This window comes from Lissotriton vulgaris, chromosome 9, assembly GCF_964263255.1.
Source record: "Lissotriton vulgaris chromosome 9, aLisVul1.2, whole genome shotgun sequence".
In the NCBI taxonomy this organism is placed as follows: domain Eukaryota; kingdom Metazoa; phylum Chordata; class Amphibia; order Caudata; family Salamandridae; genus Lissotriton; species Lissotriton vulgaris.
Window position 1 is genome coordinate 654,523,818 of NC_141697.1, and position 22,743 is coordinate 654,546,560.

Below are 22,743 nucleotides of genomic sequence, written 5' to 3' on the forward strand. Positions count from 1 at the left end.
TGATTTTTGGGCCACAGAAGTCCATCTGATCTAAGGCCTGGTGGCCAACAGGATGCAGACCTCTTCCTGCCCCTGTAAAAACAGCTATAAATCTGGGTGTAATCTTCGATGAGGGTCTCTCTTTTGATGCCTGGTCAATCGTACAGTCAGCACATGCTTTTATATCTTAAAAACCCTCAGAAAGGCCCTTCCACTTATCCCCTCAGTACTGCACCAGCCCTCTATCATCGCTTTGATTACCTCTCGGCTGGATTATTGCAACGCCCTTTACCTCAATATCACCGCTGCATCTCTGAACAGACTCCGGATGGTTCAGAACGCAGCAGCAAGATTGATTTTAAATATTCCTAAACATCAATCTGTCAGAGAAGGAATCTGGTCGCTACACTGTCTCCCTATTAAGGAACGCATTTCATTCAAGGCCCTAAGTACAGTATATAAGTTGCAAGGGTCCATCCCAACTCAAATCTTTGTTCCATGGATATACCCCAGGGAGGACCTTGAGAGCATCCACACAATTTAAATTTGTTGTTCCCAGACTTTGTAAATCCAGATGGCGCAGCGGCACCTTCTCGGTGGCCGCTGCCAAGCTTTGTAATTCTCTCCCCCTGCTGTCACCATTGGTAGCTCCCTTCCTGTTTTCAGGAAACTCCTGAAAACTTGGTTATTTCGCTCTTAATCTGCTGCTGAGATCCTCTTCCCTACTGTGTCTGCTTAGCGCCTTGACACCTACGGGTTTAGTGCGCTCTACAAGTACTATCTTATCTTATCATAAATATGGCTGCTGTAACACTGGACACTCCTGACCCTGCTGCACCCGGCCCTCCGGTTGCCTCCCCGGGGCAATCCCTGTATGGACTGTGAGGCCTCGCCTAGACCCTAGATGTATAGCGCCAAGCTTGAGTAATGTTACAGGGCACACCTATGATGCAGTTACAATACTTTTAAATGAATGCATGCAGAGAGTATATAAGTTGCTTGAGTGCCTGTAATACTAATGCACAAGTCGCTGTGTTGCTGGAACGACCTGTTGAGCTTTGATCTCGTAAGGTATGCCTTTTTGCAGCATACATACATTTAAGAAATATATATATATATGATTGTAAAGTTACTACGAGTAAGGACTTTATGACTGTATTTGATGTTCCACATACTTGGTGGAGACCTCCAGATAAAGGTTTGTGATATGCATTTTGTAGTACTTTAGTAGTACGGTTGCTACAAAATGCAGTTTGTGAATAGGCCCTGTATCTTTAACTTTGTATATGTTAAACAATCACAATATTCTAATATATGTAATATGTATAATTTGAGATGAGCAAATGCTATAGAAGATTAGGTGCTTGTAATTTTATCATCTAAGAAGTTATTGTTATCCAGACTTGTAAAGCGCACTGCAACCCTTCGAGCATCCTTGCGCTTAGATCCAAGAAGTGTGTGGCATATACACCTATACATTCTTACATATCAGTTTTGTAAAATATATACAGCCTCTACGGTGGACAGGAGGGTTATTTTTATGAAAGATAGCAAAACGCTTGTAATGGAAATAATCCGATTGGTTGAAGAGGTCCTTTGAGTTCAGTGTGAAGGCACGGCCTGCGGCCTATCAAAGTATGAAATCAGAACTGAAGAAAGAAAATTAAAACATAAAATATAATATTGGACATTAGCTTTACTCCACATCTACATACCTCGATGATCTACGCCTCTTAAATATGCTTAAAAGTGGCAATAAGAATAGGAAATCTAAGCTTATCTATTTAAACTTACCTTGGCGATATAGTGGTAGTCGAAGTAGGCAGTTGATATTTTTGTAGGTTGATATTTGAGACCTTGGTATTCTGACATGCAACATAAAAACTGCATGCCCACTTTAAGTGTGATGTGTGATGTAAATAGATTTTTCCTTAGACCACCTGTTGAGCAAGGTCTCCCCACTAGCCAACAGTCCTGCTTAACAAATATATACCATGACGAAATATATATCATAAAGGTAAGTAGAAGTGGAGTTAGGAGCTGTACATCTATACTTCCTCTATATGCACTTAACTGTGATATTTTTGTTTTCAATACCTTGCCCTTGAAATTATTGAATCGCAAAATCGCTATTGTTGATTTTCAGTAGTACTATTGTATATGTGAAACCAAGCCCAGAAAGGAATGCATCCGCTCATGCCTCACACTAAACTGATACATACTGTTTTTGTTGCAGGGGAGTTTGGCTCAGTCTACGAGGGTTTTCTGGTGCAGCCAGGTACACAGGATGTCATGGTGGCAGTTAAGACCATGAAAGGTGGGTACAGGGTGATACCCAGGCCTCTGGGGGATATGTGCATGGAGGGGATTTGTTCCAAGCACACAGCTGAAATATCATGTGAAAAGTACAGTTTTCCGGTCAGTGCATCAGTAATGACTTGTTGCACTTATCTATTACTTCCCACTTCGCTGCTATTTTGGTCCTAGGGTAGTGTGTCTTTCTAAGCGATCTGGACTAGTTCTTGGGTTTAATGGTCAAGGCTCCAAAATAAGGTTTTGCCAAAGAAACTAATGGCTTCCAAGCCATACGTTGCAGGACCAGTATACATCTTTAGGAGTGACTAGTTACAGATGAGTGGAAGGCTGACAGGAGAGGATTAAAAACTGGTACTTGCAGGTCCAGACCCATTCCTCTCATCAGTTCTTCTTGATTCTGCCCTTTATAACTGCCGATCATGTTTCACCTCTCCATCCACATTCGCTCTTTCACCCACCTTCTCTCTCATCCAAACTCTGCACTTCATCCACTCATTAGTCCCTCTTCGACCCTTCATGTACACTCATAAATAACCACAATCTCTCTCTTCATCCACATTCTCTAAACCCCAATGACCCTAAATCTGTATTCTTTTTTCGTTTTATTCACTCAATCAACTCACATCTCATCCTAATTCATCAAATCCACTCCTGCATATTTTCAACCACATCTACTCAGGCCTTGCATCCCCCACTCACACTTCACATAATCTCTCAAAAACCCTTGACTCTTCCACTTTTCCACTCTCCAACCTCATTCTCACACTGTCTATTTGCAAAATCAAAAAACCAATCAGGATTCAACGTTTATCTGAAAACTAAACAAAAATAAGACGGTTTAAAAATCAATGCATGTTAACTCCTTAACTGCCTTATCAATGTATATAACCACAGAATCTACCCATAGACCTAGAAAGGATAGGGTAAGTAATTATCAAAAAGCAACAAGGTCCCTTATAGGTTTCAGTTATTGAGAAGAATCATTATCAATAGTTGATTGTCAATCCAATCAAAAACACGCATAAATGTAGAAATCAGTGTTTGGAAACCTGAAAATTTTACAGTAATCCTTTATGTACAATAAATTATTAAGAAACTTAAAAGTCCTATAAAAGTCTGTACAACGAGTAGCATTGGTGGTCTGTGAAATGATGAGATCGTCATCCAAAAGAACTTTATTCGGCCTAAGTTAGACCCTAAAAGTGTGTAATAATATCATTACATACATCCGTCAACCAATAAAAACAGAATGCATCAGCTTTTTTAAGATAAAATCAATAAAAAGACCGAATATAAGTTAATGCATCAATTTATAGATCAGCAGTTCAATCCTAAGCAATACAAAGTTAGAAAACAGAATACATTTATTGTACAAATTAGCCAAAAAATATAACAGTACATAGTTAATAGTGTCCCATTAAAACAAAAAAGCAGCAAATCACAATAAACCGAATTACATTCAGAGCCAGCTGGCCCAGCAGGCATAGGATGATCATAAAAAGTGTCAAGCAACAATAAAGTGCATACTGCATAACGGATCAGGCTAGCTGTAGTCCCATACAGGGGTATGGAATTTAATAAAATATCTACTGGCCTGTGGGACAAGTTGCTTCATAAATGTACCTCTCCTGTAAAAAAAATCTACTTTTACCTTTGGTGCCACGTAGTTCAGCGACTAATTACGGCGCAATCTCATTATATAAAAAGTTTTAAAACTTTGATATTAGCCTTTCTAGTTATGCCCGGGAACATACTATAGCAGTTGTGAATTCTAGCAATTTCCTTATTTTGCCACCTTCCCACAGACCTACATACTGGAGATTTAGGTAGCGTTAAGCAATAGCTCCATTGTTGGAATGCCCTTTTAAGTCTGTTCAAACCGACTAAAATTGCATGTTTTAGGGGTATTCACCAGCTTTTCTTTAATATTTTCCCATACTGAGAAATGTTGGAAATTTACTCCTGACAATGGCAGTATAAAAACTTCTTCCAGTGTTGGGAAAAAAGTGGTTGGAGGGAAAGTGAACTTGTAAACGCTCAACAGATTTTTGCATGAGTAAATTTACACCTGCACGTTTTGTTTGGGCTAAAAAGCAGTTCACAAATATTTTCTAGGAGTACGATTTCCTGGCCTACGTCTGTAAATTTTTGTGAGTTCATTAAATCCATAAATCTGCACTAAATCAAGGACAAATACCGTGGGTGTAATTTAGTGACTTTCTTTTAGAATTGGGCCCCTAATTAGGTCTGGAGTTAACCAAGACCTTTTGTTTTTTATTAAAATGCTATCTTTCTCTCTCTATCTATCTATCCATTAACTGGCTTCCGCTGTTTCACAAGGAGCATATCGGCACACAAAGTAGTTTATTTCAGTGCTAGGGACTACTGTGGCAATGTGTGATTTTTTTGAGTTAAAAACATATCATTGCTTTTTGTCAATGTTTGTTATAGTGGTGAGGATCTGGCAGCTCCCAAAAAGTTTTACAAAAACCATATCAAAACAAGACACTCATTGACAAAACCAAAAGGCTGACCACCAATATCAGACATATTGGCTTTGTCAGTGCTTGTATATTTTTATGTTTCCCATTATCTTGTTGAAACTGGTTGCACTGACTTTCCATGATGAGTATTTTTTTGACATACTAGCCTTAATCAACACATTTTACTAAATGATGCTCGAAATGTTACCTACAATTTCACAGTAGTTTAGCAAAAGTTTTTTTCTCTCTTAGTTGTATTTTTTTGGTGAACATTTTATTTTGAAAACAAAGGATCGTCAATCTTGCTTTCAAGCTTCTGCAGATATTTGCATATAATGAGAGAGCATTCTGGGAGCATTGTATGTAGCCTCATATTGTTAAACTTTGGAAACGCATGTACACATTTTGACACTGGAACAATTGTCAGTAGTGCAGTCCGAGCTTACAACATTTCCTTAGAGCGCTCGACCTATTAAGAAAGGCTTTGTATTATTGAACCATAAATACAACTTTGAACAGCATTAACATATGTACACAAATATTAAGTTAACTGCAGACAATGCCCTACCCTTATCCCTAGTGCCGTAATTTTAAATTGTCAGCCAAAGGGGTTGTGCTACATTATGTTATGTTAAAAGTACTTATTCAGCGCACGGACACCAAAAGGTTTCATGGCACTAGAGACAACAGGGAGGAGAGGGATGCAGAATTACACAAAGGCCTGCCAGAAGAGATGAGTTTTAAGTGAACATCTAAAAAGAGCGGAACTGGGAGAGGATCTAAGTTCGCTCGGAAGTGAATTCCATAGTTTAGGAGCCAAAAACGCAAATCGGAGGCCACCATTCTTTTGGCGTTTAACTGCTGGAATGGTGAGAAGGTTATGATAGGAGGAGCACAAATCACGGGAAGGAATGTACCGGCAAATTCTAGAAGCAACAAAAGCCGGACCTTGAGCATGTAGCGCCTTAAATATGGTGCAACCGAGTTTAAAGGTACACCGCTTGGCAACTGGCAGCCAGTGAAGTTTCCTTAATAGCAGAGAAATGTGTAGATGTTTTGGCTGACAGAAAATTAACCTGGCTGCCTGATTTTGCACGAGTTGCAAATGGCGCAACTGGTAGGCAGGAATGCCAGCGTAAAGAGCGTTGGCGTAGTCAATGCGAGATGTAATCAAGGCTATGATGACCAGCATAAGAGCCTCCGTAGACAGAAACCTACAGATTTTACGGATCCTGCGAAGATGGAAAAAGCGGGCCGAGGTGACAGCGCTAATCTGAGGTTTCATTGAGAAGTATTTGCAAATGATAACGCCAAGGCTCTTTACAGAGTCAGCTGGAAGGGGAGGGGAGCCCAGAGAGGATGGCCAGAAACTGTCATTCCAGGGGTTGGCAACTCCTCTGGTTAATACAAGTTCCGTTTTATCGGGATTTAACTTCAGCTGGCTCTGATACATCCACTCACTAATGGAGAGCATGGTGGATTGAAAATTAGCACGGGATGTAGAGGTGGATTCAAGATTAAAGACCAGCTGGAGATCATCCGCGTAATTAAAGATGGTAACTGGGCTATTACAGAGAGAGGCAATCAGGGGCTGCATATAAATATTGAATAAGAGAGGTGATAAGGCAGAACCCTGGGGGACCCCGCAAGTCAGATTGGATCGAGGTGCTACAAAGGTCGACAGATAGACCGCCTGAGTACGCCGATGTAGAAATCATCGGATCCAATCAAGGGCCCGACCCTGTACCGGCGTTGTTGACACGGTCGATCAGCAGATCGTGATCGACCATGTCAAAGGCCGCAGATAGATCCAATAGCACGAGTGCCTGGGAGATGTTATTATCAGCACCCTTTCTAAGCTCATAAATCACTGCCAGAATGACCGATTCGGTGGAGTGGGCCGGCCTAAAACCCGCCTGCTGAGGGTCAAGGAACTTAGAGTTCTCAATAAAAGAACTAAGACAGTTGGTGACATGGGTCTCCAGGATCTTACCTAGGTAGGGGAGCAGGGAGATGGGGCGAAAATTGGCCAGGACCAGAGGATCAGCTTTAGGCTTTTTCAAGATGGGGACCACAGCTGCGTGTTTAAAGGAGTCGGGAACAATACCTGTAGCTAATGATTCATTAAGGAGTGTAAGTGGAGGGTCTGGGCAGGCAAGAAAGGCTGCTTTAAGAATCTGCGGAGGGCAGCAGTCATTTGGCGAGCCCGAGCTCACTTTGTTTAGTAGAGCCACAAAATCACTTTCAGTGATCGGGGAAAAGGCAGCCAATGAAGATGAGTCTGAGAGGGAGGGGTCGGGCAGAGGGAAAGGAAGGGCTGGGGATGTTATTTTTTATGGTAATAATTTTATCAATAAAATATGAATTAAGGGAGTCACACAATGATTGTGAGGGGACAGCTTGAAGAGTCACCCTATCAGGTTGTGTGAGCTCGTTCACAATGGAGAAAATATCTTTTACCTTGGATGCAGAGTTTAGAATTTTTTGGGAGAAGTATAACTTTTTTGCCTGAAGGATGGGGTTTTTATATAGCTTTAATCAATCAATCAATCAGCGCAACATATGCAGATTTTACTTTGGGTGAATAGGTACGGCGCCAGCGGTGCTCAGCTTGGCGGAGTGTCGGTTTATCTTTTTTTAGTTGGTCAGTAAACCAACGTTGGGCGTCGTGAGGACGTTTAGACTTAATCTTTATCAGAGGGGCCACCTTATCGCTGGCAGCCTTGAGCCAAGAATCGAGGTGAGAAGACTGGGTGGTTATAGAGGCCTGGTCACAGGGGACAGAGGCAGCCAGTATAGAGTGAAAATCTATTAGGTTCGCTCGTTTCCAGTTACGGCTGTGATGTTGGTTGCGGGGGGGTCAGAGGCTCAAAGGGAATGTAAGTCAATGCGAAAGAAATAAAAAAATGATCGGACTAGGAATAAGGGTAAATGGAAGGACGGGTGATATCGATATTAGAAGTCCAGACTTGGTCAAGAGCATGACCTTTTATATGTGTAGGAACATGGATATGCTGGGAGAAGTTCAGACCCAGCAAAAGATCAGAGAATTCAATCGAGAGATTACTCTCGCGGGTGTCCGAGGGCCAATAGTTGAAATCACCCAGAATGACAACCCTAGCATGATTAATTACCAGCTGAGAAATTAGGTCCCCGAGTAACTGAGGAAAAAGGGGAATAGATTCAGGTGGAAGGTAAAACAGTGCACAGACAAGGGAGGATCTAGCAGAGGAAAGTTTCAGGATGAGGCTATCGACCTTGGGGAGAGAAACCTCTTCCAGGATCGTGAACTTAAGTCGATGGCGAATGATGGCTGCTACACCTCCACCCGCTCTGCCTGGAGGCCGGTTTGTGTGCAATATATAATAGCCGGAGGGAATGGCGGCGAGAATATCAGGGCTGGACTCTTCGGACAACCAGGTTTCTGATAGAAAGAGAGTATCAATAGTATTTGTATGCAGGACCTGGAAGATCTCGAGTTGGTGCTTAACCAAAGACCTAGTATTCAGGTAGGTGATCGCAAGACTGTCCGGATTTGAAAATGAACGTTCCGAGGGCACCTGAGGGAATGCTGTAGATTGCTTACACAGGGCACCAGGGCCAAGGGGGGCAATTCAAGGGAGAAAAATACCACAGGCCATAGCTACCTTCTCAGCTTTAGGGCTCAAAGACCCACCGATTTGAAGGTTAAACAAGTCGGTGGAGGAATAGGTGAGCAAACGGGCAGTATCACTGGCCCCGGGTCCCGGCTGGGCGCGGACGGGCGCAGACCGGCTTGCCTTAGGCGCACCTTCGGTGTGCCATCGGTGCGCCCGCTGCGCCTGCGCTTGGTCACCACATTAAATAGTCTAGGAGGAAGAGGAACAACTAGCACGCTAACCTGCGTGAAGAGTGTGGCAGGCAGGAAGTAGTGTGGGGCGTGGTGCTCACAAGAAGACCCTCCGCTCGATCGGCACACAGCCGCGGCGGAACGGGGTCAGGAGCAAGAGGAACAGCAAGTACGTTTTAGGCAAGTTTTAAAATCACATCAGATGAGCACAGTGTCGTAAAATCACACAAGGAACAAATAATAAAAATAACATAAATGAGGCTTAGCGCTGTGCGCACTTCAGGCAGCCTAATCGCCGCAGTCGTCACAGGGAACGCGTAAGCCAGCCCCTAAAAATAACCTAGATTCTGCATCAACTAGCACGCTAACCTGCATGAAGAGTGTGGCAGGCAGGAAGTAGTGTGGGGCGTGGTGCTCACAAGAAGACCCTCCGCTCGATCGGCACACAGCCGCGGCGGAACGGGGTCAGGAGCAAGAGGAACAGCAAGTAAGTTTTAGGCAAGTTTTAAAATCACATCAGATGAGCACAGTGTCGTAAAATCACACAAGGAACAAATAATAAAAATAACATAAATGAGGCTTAGCGCTGTGCGCACTTCAGGCAGCCTAATCGCCGCAGTCGTCACAGGGAACGCGTAATCCAGCCCCTAAAAATAGCCTAGATTCTGCAACAACTAGCACGCTAACCTGCGTGAAGAGTGCGGCAGGCAGGAAGTAGTGTGGGGCGTGGTGCTCACAAGAAGACCCTCCGCTCGATCGCCACACAGCCACGGCGGAACGGGGTCAGGAGCAAGAGGAACAGCAAGTAAGTTTTAGGCAAGTTTTAAAATCACATCAGATGAGCACAGTGTCGTAAAATCACACAAGGAACAAATAATAAAAATAACATAAATGAGGGTTAGCGCTGTGCGCACTTCAGGCAGCCTAATCGCTGCAGTCGCTACGAGGGGTTGAACCTACTTGTCCCAAGGCTAAAATAAACATGAAAACCTGTTGTCCTGGACCCCAAACTAGGAGTTGAGCTTTAGGAATTCAACACCCCTGACCGATTACAAGAGTGTATGATTGTTCATATCTAGCAGTGACCTTTGTTACACAGAGCTCCTGGTTATCTTGCATGTCACACAGGTGTCTCCGTTATACCCAATCTGTAGGGGCAATTTTTGACCTATTCAGAAAGGTGAGAAACAATCTTGTGTTGCCTATTCTCAAAATTTACAAACGTAATTGTGTTCCAGTTTTATCTTATGGCGCAGCTATCTGGGGTTATCAAAAATGCGCAAAAATGCAACAGGAGGAAAATCGCTTTCATGGGCATATGCAAGGACTTCCACCATCTTATCTGCACTTGTGCATACATAAGGTATTGGGGATCTCGTATATCAAGGATTCCATCAAGTTAGCACTGCTCCTTCTCTGAATCTCTGTTTGGGCAAATGAACAGGCCAGTTTCAACTGTATGGTTATTACTGACAGCTTAAAATGCAAGCAAGGCTATAAAATCAATGGCTAAGGTATATTAAGAATACTGCAGAAGAATTGGGTAGACTTGAATTGTTCACTTCCCCCTACTTGATAGTAAAGGAGAAGCTGAAAAGGCCAAAAACAAACCGCGAAGAGGAAGAATATAAAAACCCACTGTCAAGGATGATGTAATGATCCAAACTTGTGATGGCATGGAGCTCTATTTAGATTTTGTAAAAAAATAAAAATACATGAGAACGGTTACTGCTACCAGATTTCCAGGTAAGCACTACTAGTAGTCAGTTGTTTTCCTCCTTGGCCAGTATGATTCAGCGTCTATTTTAATCTGCTCCTGCGGTGAGGTTTCTAATCCGCCTCTTGACCCATTTGATGGTTTTCAGTAAATAGTGTGTCTTTTAGGCATACATTTGTAATACCAATTTTACAATTTAATGTTTTTTATCTGTACAGACCTGCTCTTTACTTTTTACGCATGTTATCCAATCACTTGATGTGTTCTGCAGTCGGTAGCTATTTAAAATGTGGCATTCGTTTGCACAAATCAATGGATCTTTAGACATTTGGCATGAGAATGTTTTTGAACTTTTTATGATCATGCATAATAATGTATTTCTTTTAGGGGCATTACATACTTCTGGAGCAATTTGCTTTTTTAATGAGATTTTAGGCTTGACGTTTTTTTGTGTTTAGTATTCCGGTGAAGTTCTTCTATAGATTTTTTCTAGAATCCAAAATAAAGATTTCATTGATTGATTGATAGTACAGTACTGGGTGATAGATATGACCCGTGGCAGTTTTGTCTTATGTGAGTGTAAGAGCGTCAGGCAGTAAAAGGGAATTATTAAGCAGCCTGTATAAACTACAATCAACTGTCTGACTGCTGAGTGTTATGGTATAGGAAGAGGTATTAAAAGTTCCTCATCAAATAGCATGTTAACAGACTTAAATATCAAAGAATGTCTTACACTTTATTGTCTTGATTTTCTGTAGAGAACAACTCATGGTAAATATATATATTGCTACCCATCCACAAAGCGGTTTAGCACCTAGTCAGGGGTAGTAAGTGCTCCATAAATACCCATTCTATACCCTGACTGGCAGAGTGCTGTGAGAGCACTCACTATTGTCTTACGGAAAAAAATGGAGAGCCAAAACATTATTTTCAGGTTCATTGACACTCAAACCGTGGCAGTCTGAAATGCTGAATGGTTATATCTCAAGTTTAAAATGTTTGATGTTGAGGAAGTCTGTTAGTAAAGAAAGTCAGATGGCAGGATTATAAATAAGGCTCCTGGTTTTCTGTATTGGCTGACTTTCCCTGATAAATGCTGTCTGAAGCAATATATTTCCATGCCTGTCTTTATTTTTCAAAACCGGAAAATACAGACATCTAATCCTATTTTGATGTCCCTCCAAGGTGTCACTCGTGACTGGCATGCCAGAAGCTCTCTATTGATTGCCTGTGGATTTATTAAAATAAATTGTCCTCATCAAATCTAGAAAACTACCAATACTGTGCTAATATTAACATTGTTGGTGGTTGTGAGTGTGTTGGTTTGTTATATTTGGCTACTTAAATTACCAAAACCTTACATGCATTGAAATGTGAATGTACATTATTCAGTTACATACATGTGGAAATATATTGGTTGCAACTTCGTTTTTTCCCATCAACAAATACGAATAAACACCAATTAAATGAGAACAAATAGATAAGAATAAATACATACGTAAGTGGCAAAACTACAAATACCAGAAAACAAAATCCCTAACTGTAAAATGGTAATGTAATGGTAATGTAGTTTCTTATATAGCGCACGTATCACCACAAAGGGTATCTCGTCGCTTGCTTTGGGAACCCGTCCTGGTTTTTCCCTGTGGGATAGCCCAGCTGGGCACCCCCAAGGTGAAAGCCAGGCATCCCGCCGTGGGGGCCGTAGTGGAGATTGAGCAAGCTATTGCCCAGAGTTGCAGAGCGTGAACCCCTGATTCAAGTAGGCACCGAAGCGAGAATTATCAGGTCCGTGGACATTTGGACTCCAAACCCTGCCGCGTCGGGAATTGAACCCTGGTCCCGGGCCGACCTCTGCTTCTGGGCCTGCCTCCTCTAACCGGTGAGCCACACTTCTCTAAAGAGTTCACAGTCAGTGATGAGTTCACTTAAAGTGCTTATTCTCAACAGTCAGTGGCAGGAGCAGTGTGACATTCTGAATCCCACCCTCTTATCCAGATTCATTTCTGTTGGTGTGCTTCTTATGAATGTACAGTACTCGTAGAGCGTTATGTGCGGCTGGGTGGCCGGAATGGTTTAGCATTAGAACAATTCACAGCCATGGCCAGAGAACTTCTATATATGTGTCAGGAAATAACCCGCTTTTATATTTGTGCCAACCTTACACCAGTCCACCCACCAAGCTGGAAAATTGTTGGCCCCAGGTAATTCTGACCTTTAGTTTATATTCCACAAAACTGAACTGAGAATAATTTGTGTGTAACTTTAGCTCAGATTCACTCTTTTCGCCCACACGTCAGTCTCCCACATCCTTTAGCTTGAGCAGCAAATGATAACTGTGTGCTAGATTTGGAGCATGCAACTTAAAATGTATTGTTTTTGCTTCAAGATGGGATGTGCACTGCAGAAGAAATGGGGTCCTTCTTGAGCGAAGCGGCACTCATGAAGAGCTTTGATCATCCAAATGTTCTTCAACTCCTGGGTAAGCCCAACTCTGATCAAATAAGATTCCCAGTACTCTGATGAAAACAACAGAAACAGGGAGAGCTTTGAAAAGGAGATTGTGGAGTTGTGAAACAGAAGAGTAGGAAAGAGACACATGGTAAGTGAGGAATAGAGAAGTCAATGGATTGTTCCATAGAGGGAGAAATTAGAGGGGGTAGGGAAAGGAAAGTGTGTGAGATGGAGTTGAATAGAGATAAGAAATATGAAATAGTGGAAAGAACAAAATGAGAGGGATGGAGTTGAAAAGAAAAGTAGGAATGAGATATGTAATGAGCAGTAGGTGAGATGAAATGTGGGCCGAAGTGTGGAGAACGTGTTTAAGTGAGACAAGATGATGAGATGCGATGGAGTAATACTTTGCACTGAGGTACATGTGTAATTTCTGTCTAGGGGTTTCCTTCAGGGACGACTGTGAGCAGAGGTTTCCGATGCCAATGCTCATCCTCCCCTTCATGAGGCATGGAGATCTGCGCTCCTTCCTGCTGGGGACACAGCACCAGGAGGTGCCAATGGTAAGGCTTAGTAGCAACCACTATTTTAAACACCGGATTTTTCCCTCAGTTCTTAACATTTTCACCCAACAATCCAGCTGACGCAACCTGGGAACTTCTCATGTCATAGACTTTTATTTTTCATCTTTACTCTGGCAGTAGCCTGCGTGATACGGCATTTGCATAACTGTCCCTTTAGCCTAGGTGTGTCAGACGTTAGTCTACATGTGGGAGCAACTCATGAAATATTCTCAAGAGGACCATTTATGTCATTTTATTGAAGTGGATATCCTCAAATAAGACATGGTTTGCCACAGGTGGACCAATACAACCTAGTCTGTACCGCATAAGGAATTGCCCATGTTGATGGTCTGCAGCCTTTTGTTGGTATAAGAGTCTGCTATAATAAAGGAAGTCTGCATGAATAAGTATAAAGACTATTCCTTCCATGCAATGCCCATCACTAAAGGATATAGTTCTTATCACCTCTGCCATGCATCAGACACAAGCAAGAAGTCAAAGTCACTCACGCTTTAAGACACAAAAACTTGCAGTACGTCATTTTCTTATATTCGATTCCAAAGGTTGAAACATAATGGCTCAGCTTACACGCGCTGCACACACAGCACAAGGCAATGCAATACTTCTCTCCTTTTCAAAATTGTCAAAAATATACAAACCGGTTATACTACTGCACACACCCACACAAATACCCCATTTAAGCCATGGAACCAAATGAGACACTCTGCATGGCAGTTCTCCCTCACACTCACAGCATACAAGATATTTTGTGCATACCAAACAAAACCACTCTTCGATAAAATACGTAAGACAAAATTGTCACTGAATCTTGATACTCCACAACGAGTCAAGGCCCAATCACTATGCACCCCCCCTCCTCCCCCCTCAAATGAGGTCTTGATGCTCTCTCTCGATGTCTTCAATGTACTCATAAAAAGAAAACACAATGTAGTCATAGAATAAGTGGCAGCTGGTGGCAGACATAAGTGGTGGGGCAAACAAATACATCGTTTTGACCCACTGATAGGCACTGTGGGACTTTGAGAATGCCTTTAGGATTGACGCCAAAGCTCTCAATTATGGCTCATTATAAACAGTGTTTTAATGGACCCAGGCTGAAAGCTCTAAAGTTGAGGCTAAAGGTAGTGTAAGCTTCTCACACTGTATGTCATTGGTTAAGACAATACAAATGAAATATTTAGTTACCCACTGGCTCAACTGCTCTGGTCCTCCTCGGTGTTCTTCAGTCCATTGGGAGCATGTGGTCAGAGCCAACACCCTTCACCAATTCAGGTGCTGCTCTCATGCTGCAGATAATATTAAGCAACATTAGAGAAGCACCAGGATTGGTTGGAGTGGGCTGACTCAACGTTCCCTCAGGGACTGAGGGCCTGTGCCTGCTCTCTACTCAGCTGTCTGAGAGGTTTAAAGTGTGCATGTTAGGCTGGCCGTCACAAGACAGACGCCAAAATGCCAGTCAGCAGCAGTGGCCCCACCCCGCCCTCAAACACTGCGTGGGCTGGAGCAGCGAAAAATAAAATGGTAATAAATGATTTTTATTAGCATTTTTATTTTTCAACTTTTCAGCATTTTAATCAGTGGGGCAACGCTCCCCCGCATAGAATGGAGGAAATGCGACTGCACAGAATAACTTACCCCACAACAGACGCTGGCCCACTCATCCTGCAACCTCATTTAGCAAAGGGATCCCAAAAGCTGTGCCAAAACACACACACACACAGACACCAAAACAGTACACCACAACATACATTAATGGAACTTCCCAGCTAAATCCAGCAAATTCAAATTCATATCAGCAAAAACACTAGGAGAGAAATCACATAACAATAACCTCTCTACATCCATAAGAAGGGAACTCCTAAAATATTTAAGGAAAGTTTCCCCAGTAATGGACGTTTAAGCAAACGTTAACAGAAATCTCCAGTTCATTCAAGTATCCGACTAAGTGTCATACAAACAAGCAAAATGTGGCAACACATTATCCACATAATCCATCATACAGTCAAAAATCCCTCAAATATGTGTTATGCAAAGTGGCACTCCTTTGGATCAGCAGGGCAGCTGCACCTCCCTGATGCTGCAGAAACAGTATTTTATGGTGCAGAATGCCACAGACACAGCAATGTGGTAGGCTAACCACAAACATCCACTTCTGGTATGAAACCTTCTCAGCAATACAGGTCAACATAGAGACATAGGCTGTTGCACGCAAACTCCTTTTTGCCGTATTAGGGCCACCTACATTTAGGGGCTTAGCTTCAAGGTGAGGATATCTGAAGTGTGTCACCCCACAAATAAATGCATTCTTGGCTTGGTAGTTGGATCAGAGGGGCTCACGTCAAGTCTGCTATGTCTCTGTAGGCATTTCTCATCATCCTCATCTCACTTAAAGATGAGTTTTTAATTTATTTTTTGAATTGGGATCTTAAATATATTTAAGCCCGAAGTACGACCAACCTGGTTAATTGTGATGTGTGCGGTAACTGCAGTTATTGCACACATCCCACTAATGAGTTTTAAGATAAATATCGGCAAGTTAAACCTGCTGAAATTAAGATGGGGACGAATGCCCGGTACTTACCTGATAATGCACATTTTGGTGCAGTAAGCACTAATATCGTCATGTTATTCCCCAAAAACATGTAATATAGTAGTACTTATAACAAGCAATAAATTCCAACTCAGTGGAGCCGCATTTTATCAGGTTCAATAAATATCACACCAATATCCCGGGCCACTCATAACGAGGGCCAGAGTGACTGATAACACATCCAAACCCATTGAAGTAGTGCTTGAATAGGTGCAAATTTACTACTTTTTGGAATTCACAAACATTGGCAGTAGAAGCCTTGAATTGTGCCAGTCCCAGGTTTTCAAGAATACTGCTAGCAGTGTCATGTAATAGTTTGGCCTGTGACATTTTTGGATCTACTATTTTCAAAATGCAGAATGTACACACATTATATTTTCTCACTGGGAAAGGTCGATTTACAATTGTACTTTTTTTCTCCACAGAGAAAAAAACATTGTGTGCAGAAACCCCTTTCCCAACACAAAATTTGGGGAAGTTCTCTTTCCCATTCCGCCCTAGAAGCCAATTTACTCCAGCACTTTGTTTGAAAAAATGGCTGGCAATTTCAAAGGTGGAAAATAATCAGGGAGGAGTTTGGCAATACCACAGACACAAGTTAGTGGGCATTCACAAACTCTCAATGCAGGTCATAGCTGATCCGCCCACTACACACTCCTTGCAAGGGGTTTACTACTGCATAATCATTGTGATGTACAGTCATTCAGCAGTAAATGCGAAGTATAATTTGGTAAATGCTTGACAGGTGTACATTTGTAGTTGTAAATTATGATTTTTAATTTGGTCCCACAATGTCAATATTTTATGGGATGGAGGAGCACATTGTAAAAATCAGTGCCTATCTTTTCTGTGTTATTTATGTGGGGGTGTGGAGTGTGACATGGGACAGAGGGCAAAAGAACAGAACAGCGCTCTTAGGACATTTATGCTTAATATTGCGGAGCTAGACTGTTACCTAAAACAATCCATTGAAAATGTTATGATGCTTGTCCCTTACTGCATTGAGCAAGTTGCAGCAAGACAGTGCAACCCTCTCCAAGAAGGCTTGCAATGGCTTATTTGGGCCACTGGATGCTGGTGGGGCCCAATGGCACTCATTTTTGGGAACTGGCACTTATTTTTTCTCATCAGAAGGGAGAGAAAGAAAGGAAAACACACAAAAGAGAAAGACAGAAAAACTGTCCCAAAGGGAGTAAGCAGGAACCTGCAAGAGTGGGACAAAGGGACAGGGAGTGTCTGGTAGTGGATTAAAGAGGACTATGCAGCCGTGGTATTCAGCATGTCGGTGCCGGCCGCAGAATTAAGAGCAGAGCTTTATGCACCGGCACCTATTCTTCTACCAATTAAGCACTGACGTTTGGGTTTTTCCAACAACAAAATCTGAAACAAATGTGGGCCATTACAATAATAAAGCCTGTCTGATTAAAAACTGTTGGAAAGCTGCACTTACAATTTTCTGACCTCTTATTGGTGCTGTGTGCCCTTTGAGATATCACCCTCCACCCTACCACCCACCGCTTTGTTATCTGTGAAATTTGAGATCCACCCCCACCCAAATCTCACTGTCTAAGCTACGCCCCTGTCTAAAGTCACTAGAGAAATTCTCAGCTTCTACTGTTTGGTAAATATATGATCTCTTTCTTGAACGTCATCAGTCATTGGAAACATCCTTGCGTCTGCCAGTCGGAGAATAATCCTTAAAACACACAACCACATCCGCGGCCCTCAAAAAGGGAACACCCACAGCACAGGAAGTACCCCTGAGCACACTGTAAACACATTAGCCCCACATACATGCACAAATGGAGCACATGCGTACAGTCTATCTAGTCTCCAAAAATGTGCATACTACACCTCATGCCACTGACAACACAATTCCTACCCACACAGTCACTTGAATGCAAGGAACCCAGTGCAAACTTGTCCTGACAACACAGCTGCACCAGAAAAATGGTAGGTGGATCTGTTACTGAATGAAACATTCACAAACGCAGGCTCCACTCAACAGGGCCCCTGTCCCCTAAAGACCATTGCAGCTCCTTGCTTGACCGCTCTAGCAAACCACTTCATAGCTTCGGCTTGGTTCTATATTTTTCTTTCTGGGACACACCTCCTCATCACCCATTGCCGTCCATGGATCACAGAATGTTCCACCCTTGCCATTTTTCCTGGGCAGCTCTCTGGCACCTGGACACCTTGAGCTCCAGTCAGGCCCTCTCTCACAGCAAATACAGCAGCTAAGCTACATGCACAGTGGTCATGAGTAAAATCTACATCAGCACTATAATGTTCTAGAATGCTGACCAACTCTAGGGGCTTCTAGTGGCGCGACACTGGTGGGTCATGCGATCTGCTTCTCACTCGCTTCAGATCATTTTGCCATCATAGCTTTTCTATCATTTCAAATCATCACGGATGTCAGAATGACGAAAATCTTTGGGCACAGGTACAATCAAGGGTTCTTTATTATTTGTGTTTCAGGTTGCAGGTATCAGGGACTTAGTCAGTGCTCGACTGTAAATCATAATCATCAACCGCAAAAATGTGAAAAATGTCCCCTCTGTAGGTGTCTATGACTCAACTGGAGCTAAGGTGGCAATAGTGTGTTCATGCTTGTATAATGGCTCCACATTCGACTCTGAATGGCCTGAAGCTTACCAGGGAAATGCCAGAATGACTGAATGACCAGTCCTGCCTAGTACATAGGTACCATGTAACAAGCTCCACCAGGAGCTACAGGACATACCAGCTAATCCCTACTTCTGAGATACCCCAACAGCTAGACTTCTTGTGGTCACAGAACCCTCACCGAACATTCATTCCCTGCATTCCACGCTGATAGAAGTGGCATCCTCACACAGCTCACCCCTAATTCACTAACACACAATAGAGCCTCCGCTCATGGAAAGTGTATCTGCGAGCCCAAAGTCTGGATTTGCGGCTACCATCCTCCATTTTCTGTAGGAAGGCTTACAATTTGCTGATGGAGGTCTTTTCGTTGTACTTATTTTTTGTAAACTTTTATTCCTTCAACCCTTCCCGTGTTCAGGCTTGATTATGTTCTTGAAAATGTAAGTCTCAGATATTCAACATGAAGTTCTTTGTTGGGAGCACTTTTCCAGAATCCTCTAAGCTGTAATATAGCAGGCTCCCTCAATCTTGAATGGTTTTGATCCTTGCCATTGGTCGGCAGATAAAAATTAAGTGACAAAGGCCCAACTGGAGTTACTGTTAATCGCTTTAGTCACTGTTATTTAATTATTTGAAAAATAATAATTTAAAAATATAGGAAACTCAATGTATTGCTGTAATTCATACACATTCATTAGGGATCATTTACTTTTATTCTAGAAAACCTAGAATAAATACATTTTGACCATGTGCTTTTTGACCAGATGAGGGAACATCCTACATCCGGTAGTCATCACCAGTGCTTCCGGCAATATGCCTGCTATGTCACGACTTGATTAGCGTTTTTGTAGAGTGCTCTTAAATCCGATATGATGTTCAAAAACTCAGAGTGGTAGGATTTTGAAACTGAAGCATAGTCTGAAATAACTAAAACGTTGGATTGGAAAGGTCCACAGTTATTTGATTAGTGTGATGCTGGCTACCTCTGCCTTTTCGCTGTCTACGCTGACAAGATCCTAACCGTTCTCCTCCTGATATCCTTTCCGTTGAAGCGCTGCCTCTTCTGCAACAGTGTCTTCATGACATTTTGGTATGGCTTTTTCCTTTATTGTGCATAATTATCTCATCCATGATTCCTTTGCTTTTCTCCCCAAGACTGTGCCACTGCGGATCCTGGTGGGCTTCCTCGTGGACATTGCCGCTGGAATGGAATACCTCAGCAGCAGGGGCCTTATCCACCGGGACCTGGCAGCGCGGAACTGCATGTGAGTGGGTAGCAGTGGCAGGAAGTGGGAATGTATCATAAATTGTGCCAGAAAGAGAGAGCAAATTTAAGGGTTCTTTCCCACAGTGAACGAGCGAAGAAAATGTGCTACAGGGAGGAACATAGAAACTCATTCCCCTCCCTGGAACCTACTCCCTCCTGCCTATTAAGACCCAAAAAGGGTGAGACAAGAACTCACCCAGTGCAAGGAAGGCAGAGTCTTCTCCTTGGAGAGAGAGAGAGAGAGAGAGAGAGAGAGAGAGAGAGAGAGAGAGAGAGAGAGAGAGATATAGGGACTCTCCAATTCCCCTATATCCTCTAGAAGGGAGATACACGAGAACCACCTGGGTGAATAGGAGCCATGAACTGCTCCAAAAGGAGAGCAAGGTCACCTGAGGGAAAGCAACATTGGAATCTGCCACCAGACCCCCTCCCCCACCCCGTCCTCAGTTCAAAAGCAGGGTCGACCGGTACATTAAACAGACACAGGCCCCCATTAGTGAATTTGATAGCTAAAAAATGGACCCAGAACACAAATCGGGGTACTTCTAATCTTATAAAGACATGATGTATAGTTGTTTTGCTAGATATGGTAGACTACATTCATTGGTGCTGTCTCCACACAGTGGCCCACCGCATCATAATTGAAGCCCACAAGCAGCCAAAAAGCCAGCCCGCAAACTGACCTGTCAGACTAGCCCTCCTGGCTGTGCCAGGTATTCCTGTTTGCCAATCCGACCCTGATCAAAAGCTATGGGCCCTCCCAGAGGAGGCGGAGAATGGTGGGAATACTCGCCTTGAGAACCCCATGAGCTGACGTCAATGTGTATACAATATTATTCTGCATCTAAGGTCTAGGATAATCACCCAGGTTTACTGAATGAACGTTTATAATTGAAAGTAAACAATCTAGATCACAGCATTAAATGCATAAGCACCGGAAAGCATGTATGTACAGATATATAAACGTTGAAAGAAACACAGGCAAGTTCTATGAAGTAAATGTTACGTGTACGTAAAACGAATATATTTGTAGCCCAGCGTAATATCTATAATGATGTAGGAGTGAGAAATAACGACAAAGCAAAGAAGGTGGAACAGTGACATGTTGAATTCAGACGTCCAATTTCTAAACATTTTTCATCCTGTGAGAAGAAGGGGACGGGGCTTTAGAGGGGTGGGGCTTCGTGCCAAACTCTGCTTGTGAGGCACTTTCACTCTCCATTCCCCACCCACAAAACCCAAAAGGTTCTCAGTCTGCCACTGATGTCCTGGAGTGTATTCAGAACCTTTAACGGACAACAAAATCAAGTTGAAACCCCACTTAATGCAGAGTTTCCAGCCCACCTTTTGATCCACTGTGTGATATCGCTTCTCACCCGGTGGCTGTGTGAAGGGAGCAGACTTCTTGTGACACACAGTGGCACCCTGTGCTTTGGCAGGTCTTTTAATTAAGGCTGTGAGCCATCCACCCATTTGTCTTTCTCTAGCTCACTAATTATATTTTTGTTTTTACCATCAAATCAGTTTAGAAACTCCCCAATGTCATGGCATCTGAAGAACCCACTCTAAAGTAAGGCCAAAAGCTCACTTGGGCATGCACTAACTAATTCACGGGGGAACGGATTGCATGGGATGTGATCATCGAACAATTGCAACAGTGTCCTGCTGACTTTGCAGCTCATGGCCCAGCACCAGGTAGACCTCATTAGGAGCAGCTCTGAGGCCATCAGGACATTTCTGGTGTTGCGTTACGAGCATTGATCCTTCATGTAGACCATAAGCTATATGTAAAGCGTCTCCGAGTGCACAACAGTCTATGGCTTCTTCTGTTCATACACAATCGTCAACCAGTCAATCAGGGAGGAGGATTCCCTCACATGCTTCATCTCTAAATGTCGTGCAGTTAAACCCGGCAGTGTTCACACTAGCAGTTCTCATGGTAGGCACAGTCAAAATGCAGATGGAAGTCAAACATTTTCTTATTTGATGCGCAACCATCATTTAGTACAGTCATTTTGTCATGTGCATTCGGGCTGCCACTACTATACCTCAAAGTAAGAGTTAAAAGAACCTTGTTGCTGGGATGGAGAATGAATGTTTCTCCAAACCCCACCACACCTCCTATCCCGATGCACCCTTCTCAGTCCCCAACATCATCCCAAACATGCCAGCATAGTACAATCCCACCCCCCTCCCAACCAACATACAAACTTCATAATGCGTAGAGGGGTACTCCCGTTGGGACACAGACTCCCAGGTGGCACACTAAAATCCTGTCTCCAGGCAGAAGACCAACCCTAGAATCAGCCTCCAGCAAGTGACAGGGGTGTCCGGAATAGGTCTATTATGTGCTACTCAATGTCTCATAGCGATCCCGGATTAAGGAGGCAGCAGAGCATCAGGGCCAGTCCAGGAGGGTCCAAGGATAAGTTGCCATGCAGGTCAGCATGACTAGAGCCAGACGGACCATGATGTCTACCAGATAAGCAGGGCCCCCCATTCAGATTGTACAAGACACATCATGTCATCGCACATCACTCCACATCGGAAAGGACTGCTGCAGCATCTTCTCCTCGCTCTCTGTCCTGTGGGTTTCGCCGCCGCAGTGTCTTCAAAAACTTTTCGACGGATTGTGGGGAGGTATGTATAACCTGTTTTCCCTGATGTGTCACTCGGAGCCGAGCTGGATAGAGAAGTGCACAATCCACTTGCGCCTGCCGGAGCTTTTGCTTGACTCCATTGAATTTCCTTCTCTCTTCTTGCACTCGCGCGGTGAAGTCTGGGAAGATAGTGAGTGTGATGCCTTCATAGGTAAGTTGCTTCTTTTCCGATGGCCACTTTAAAAATCACGTCCCGGTCTCGGTAGTTAAGGAGACGGGCGATGATAGGTCTG

At 43.1% G+C, this 22,743-nt stretch overlaps 1 protein-coding gene across 1 annotated transcript in view; it reads left to right on the top strand.

The window, feature by feature from the left end:
* LOC147692051 (ephrin type-A receptor 7-like) overlaps positions 1–22,743 on the top strand; it is a 228,622-nt gene that overhangs the window by 183,093 nt on the left and 22,786 nt on the right. Inside the window, exons 9-12 of the mRNA XM_086938359.1 lie at positions 2,216–2,296; positions 12,714–12,806; positions 13,220–13,341; positions 19,739–19,848. Of these exons, the coding sequence (XP_086794485.1) occupies positions 2,216–2,296; positions 12,714–12,806; positions 13,220–13,341; positions 19,739–19,848 (406 nt within the window). The remainder of the gene's footprint in view (positions 1–2,215; positions 2,297–12,713; positions 12,807–13,219; positions 13,342–19,738; positions 19,849–22,743) is intronic.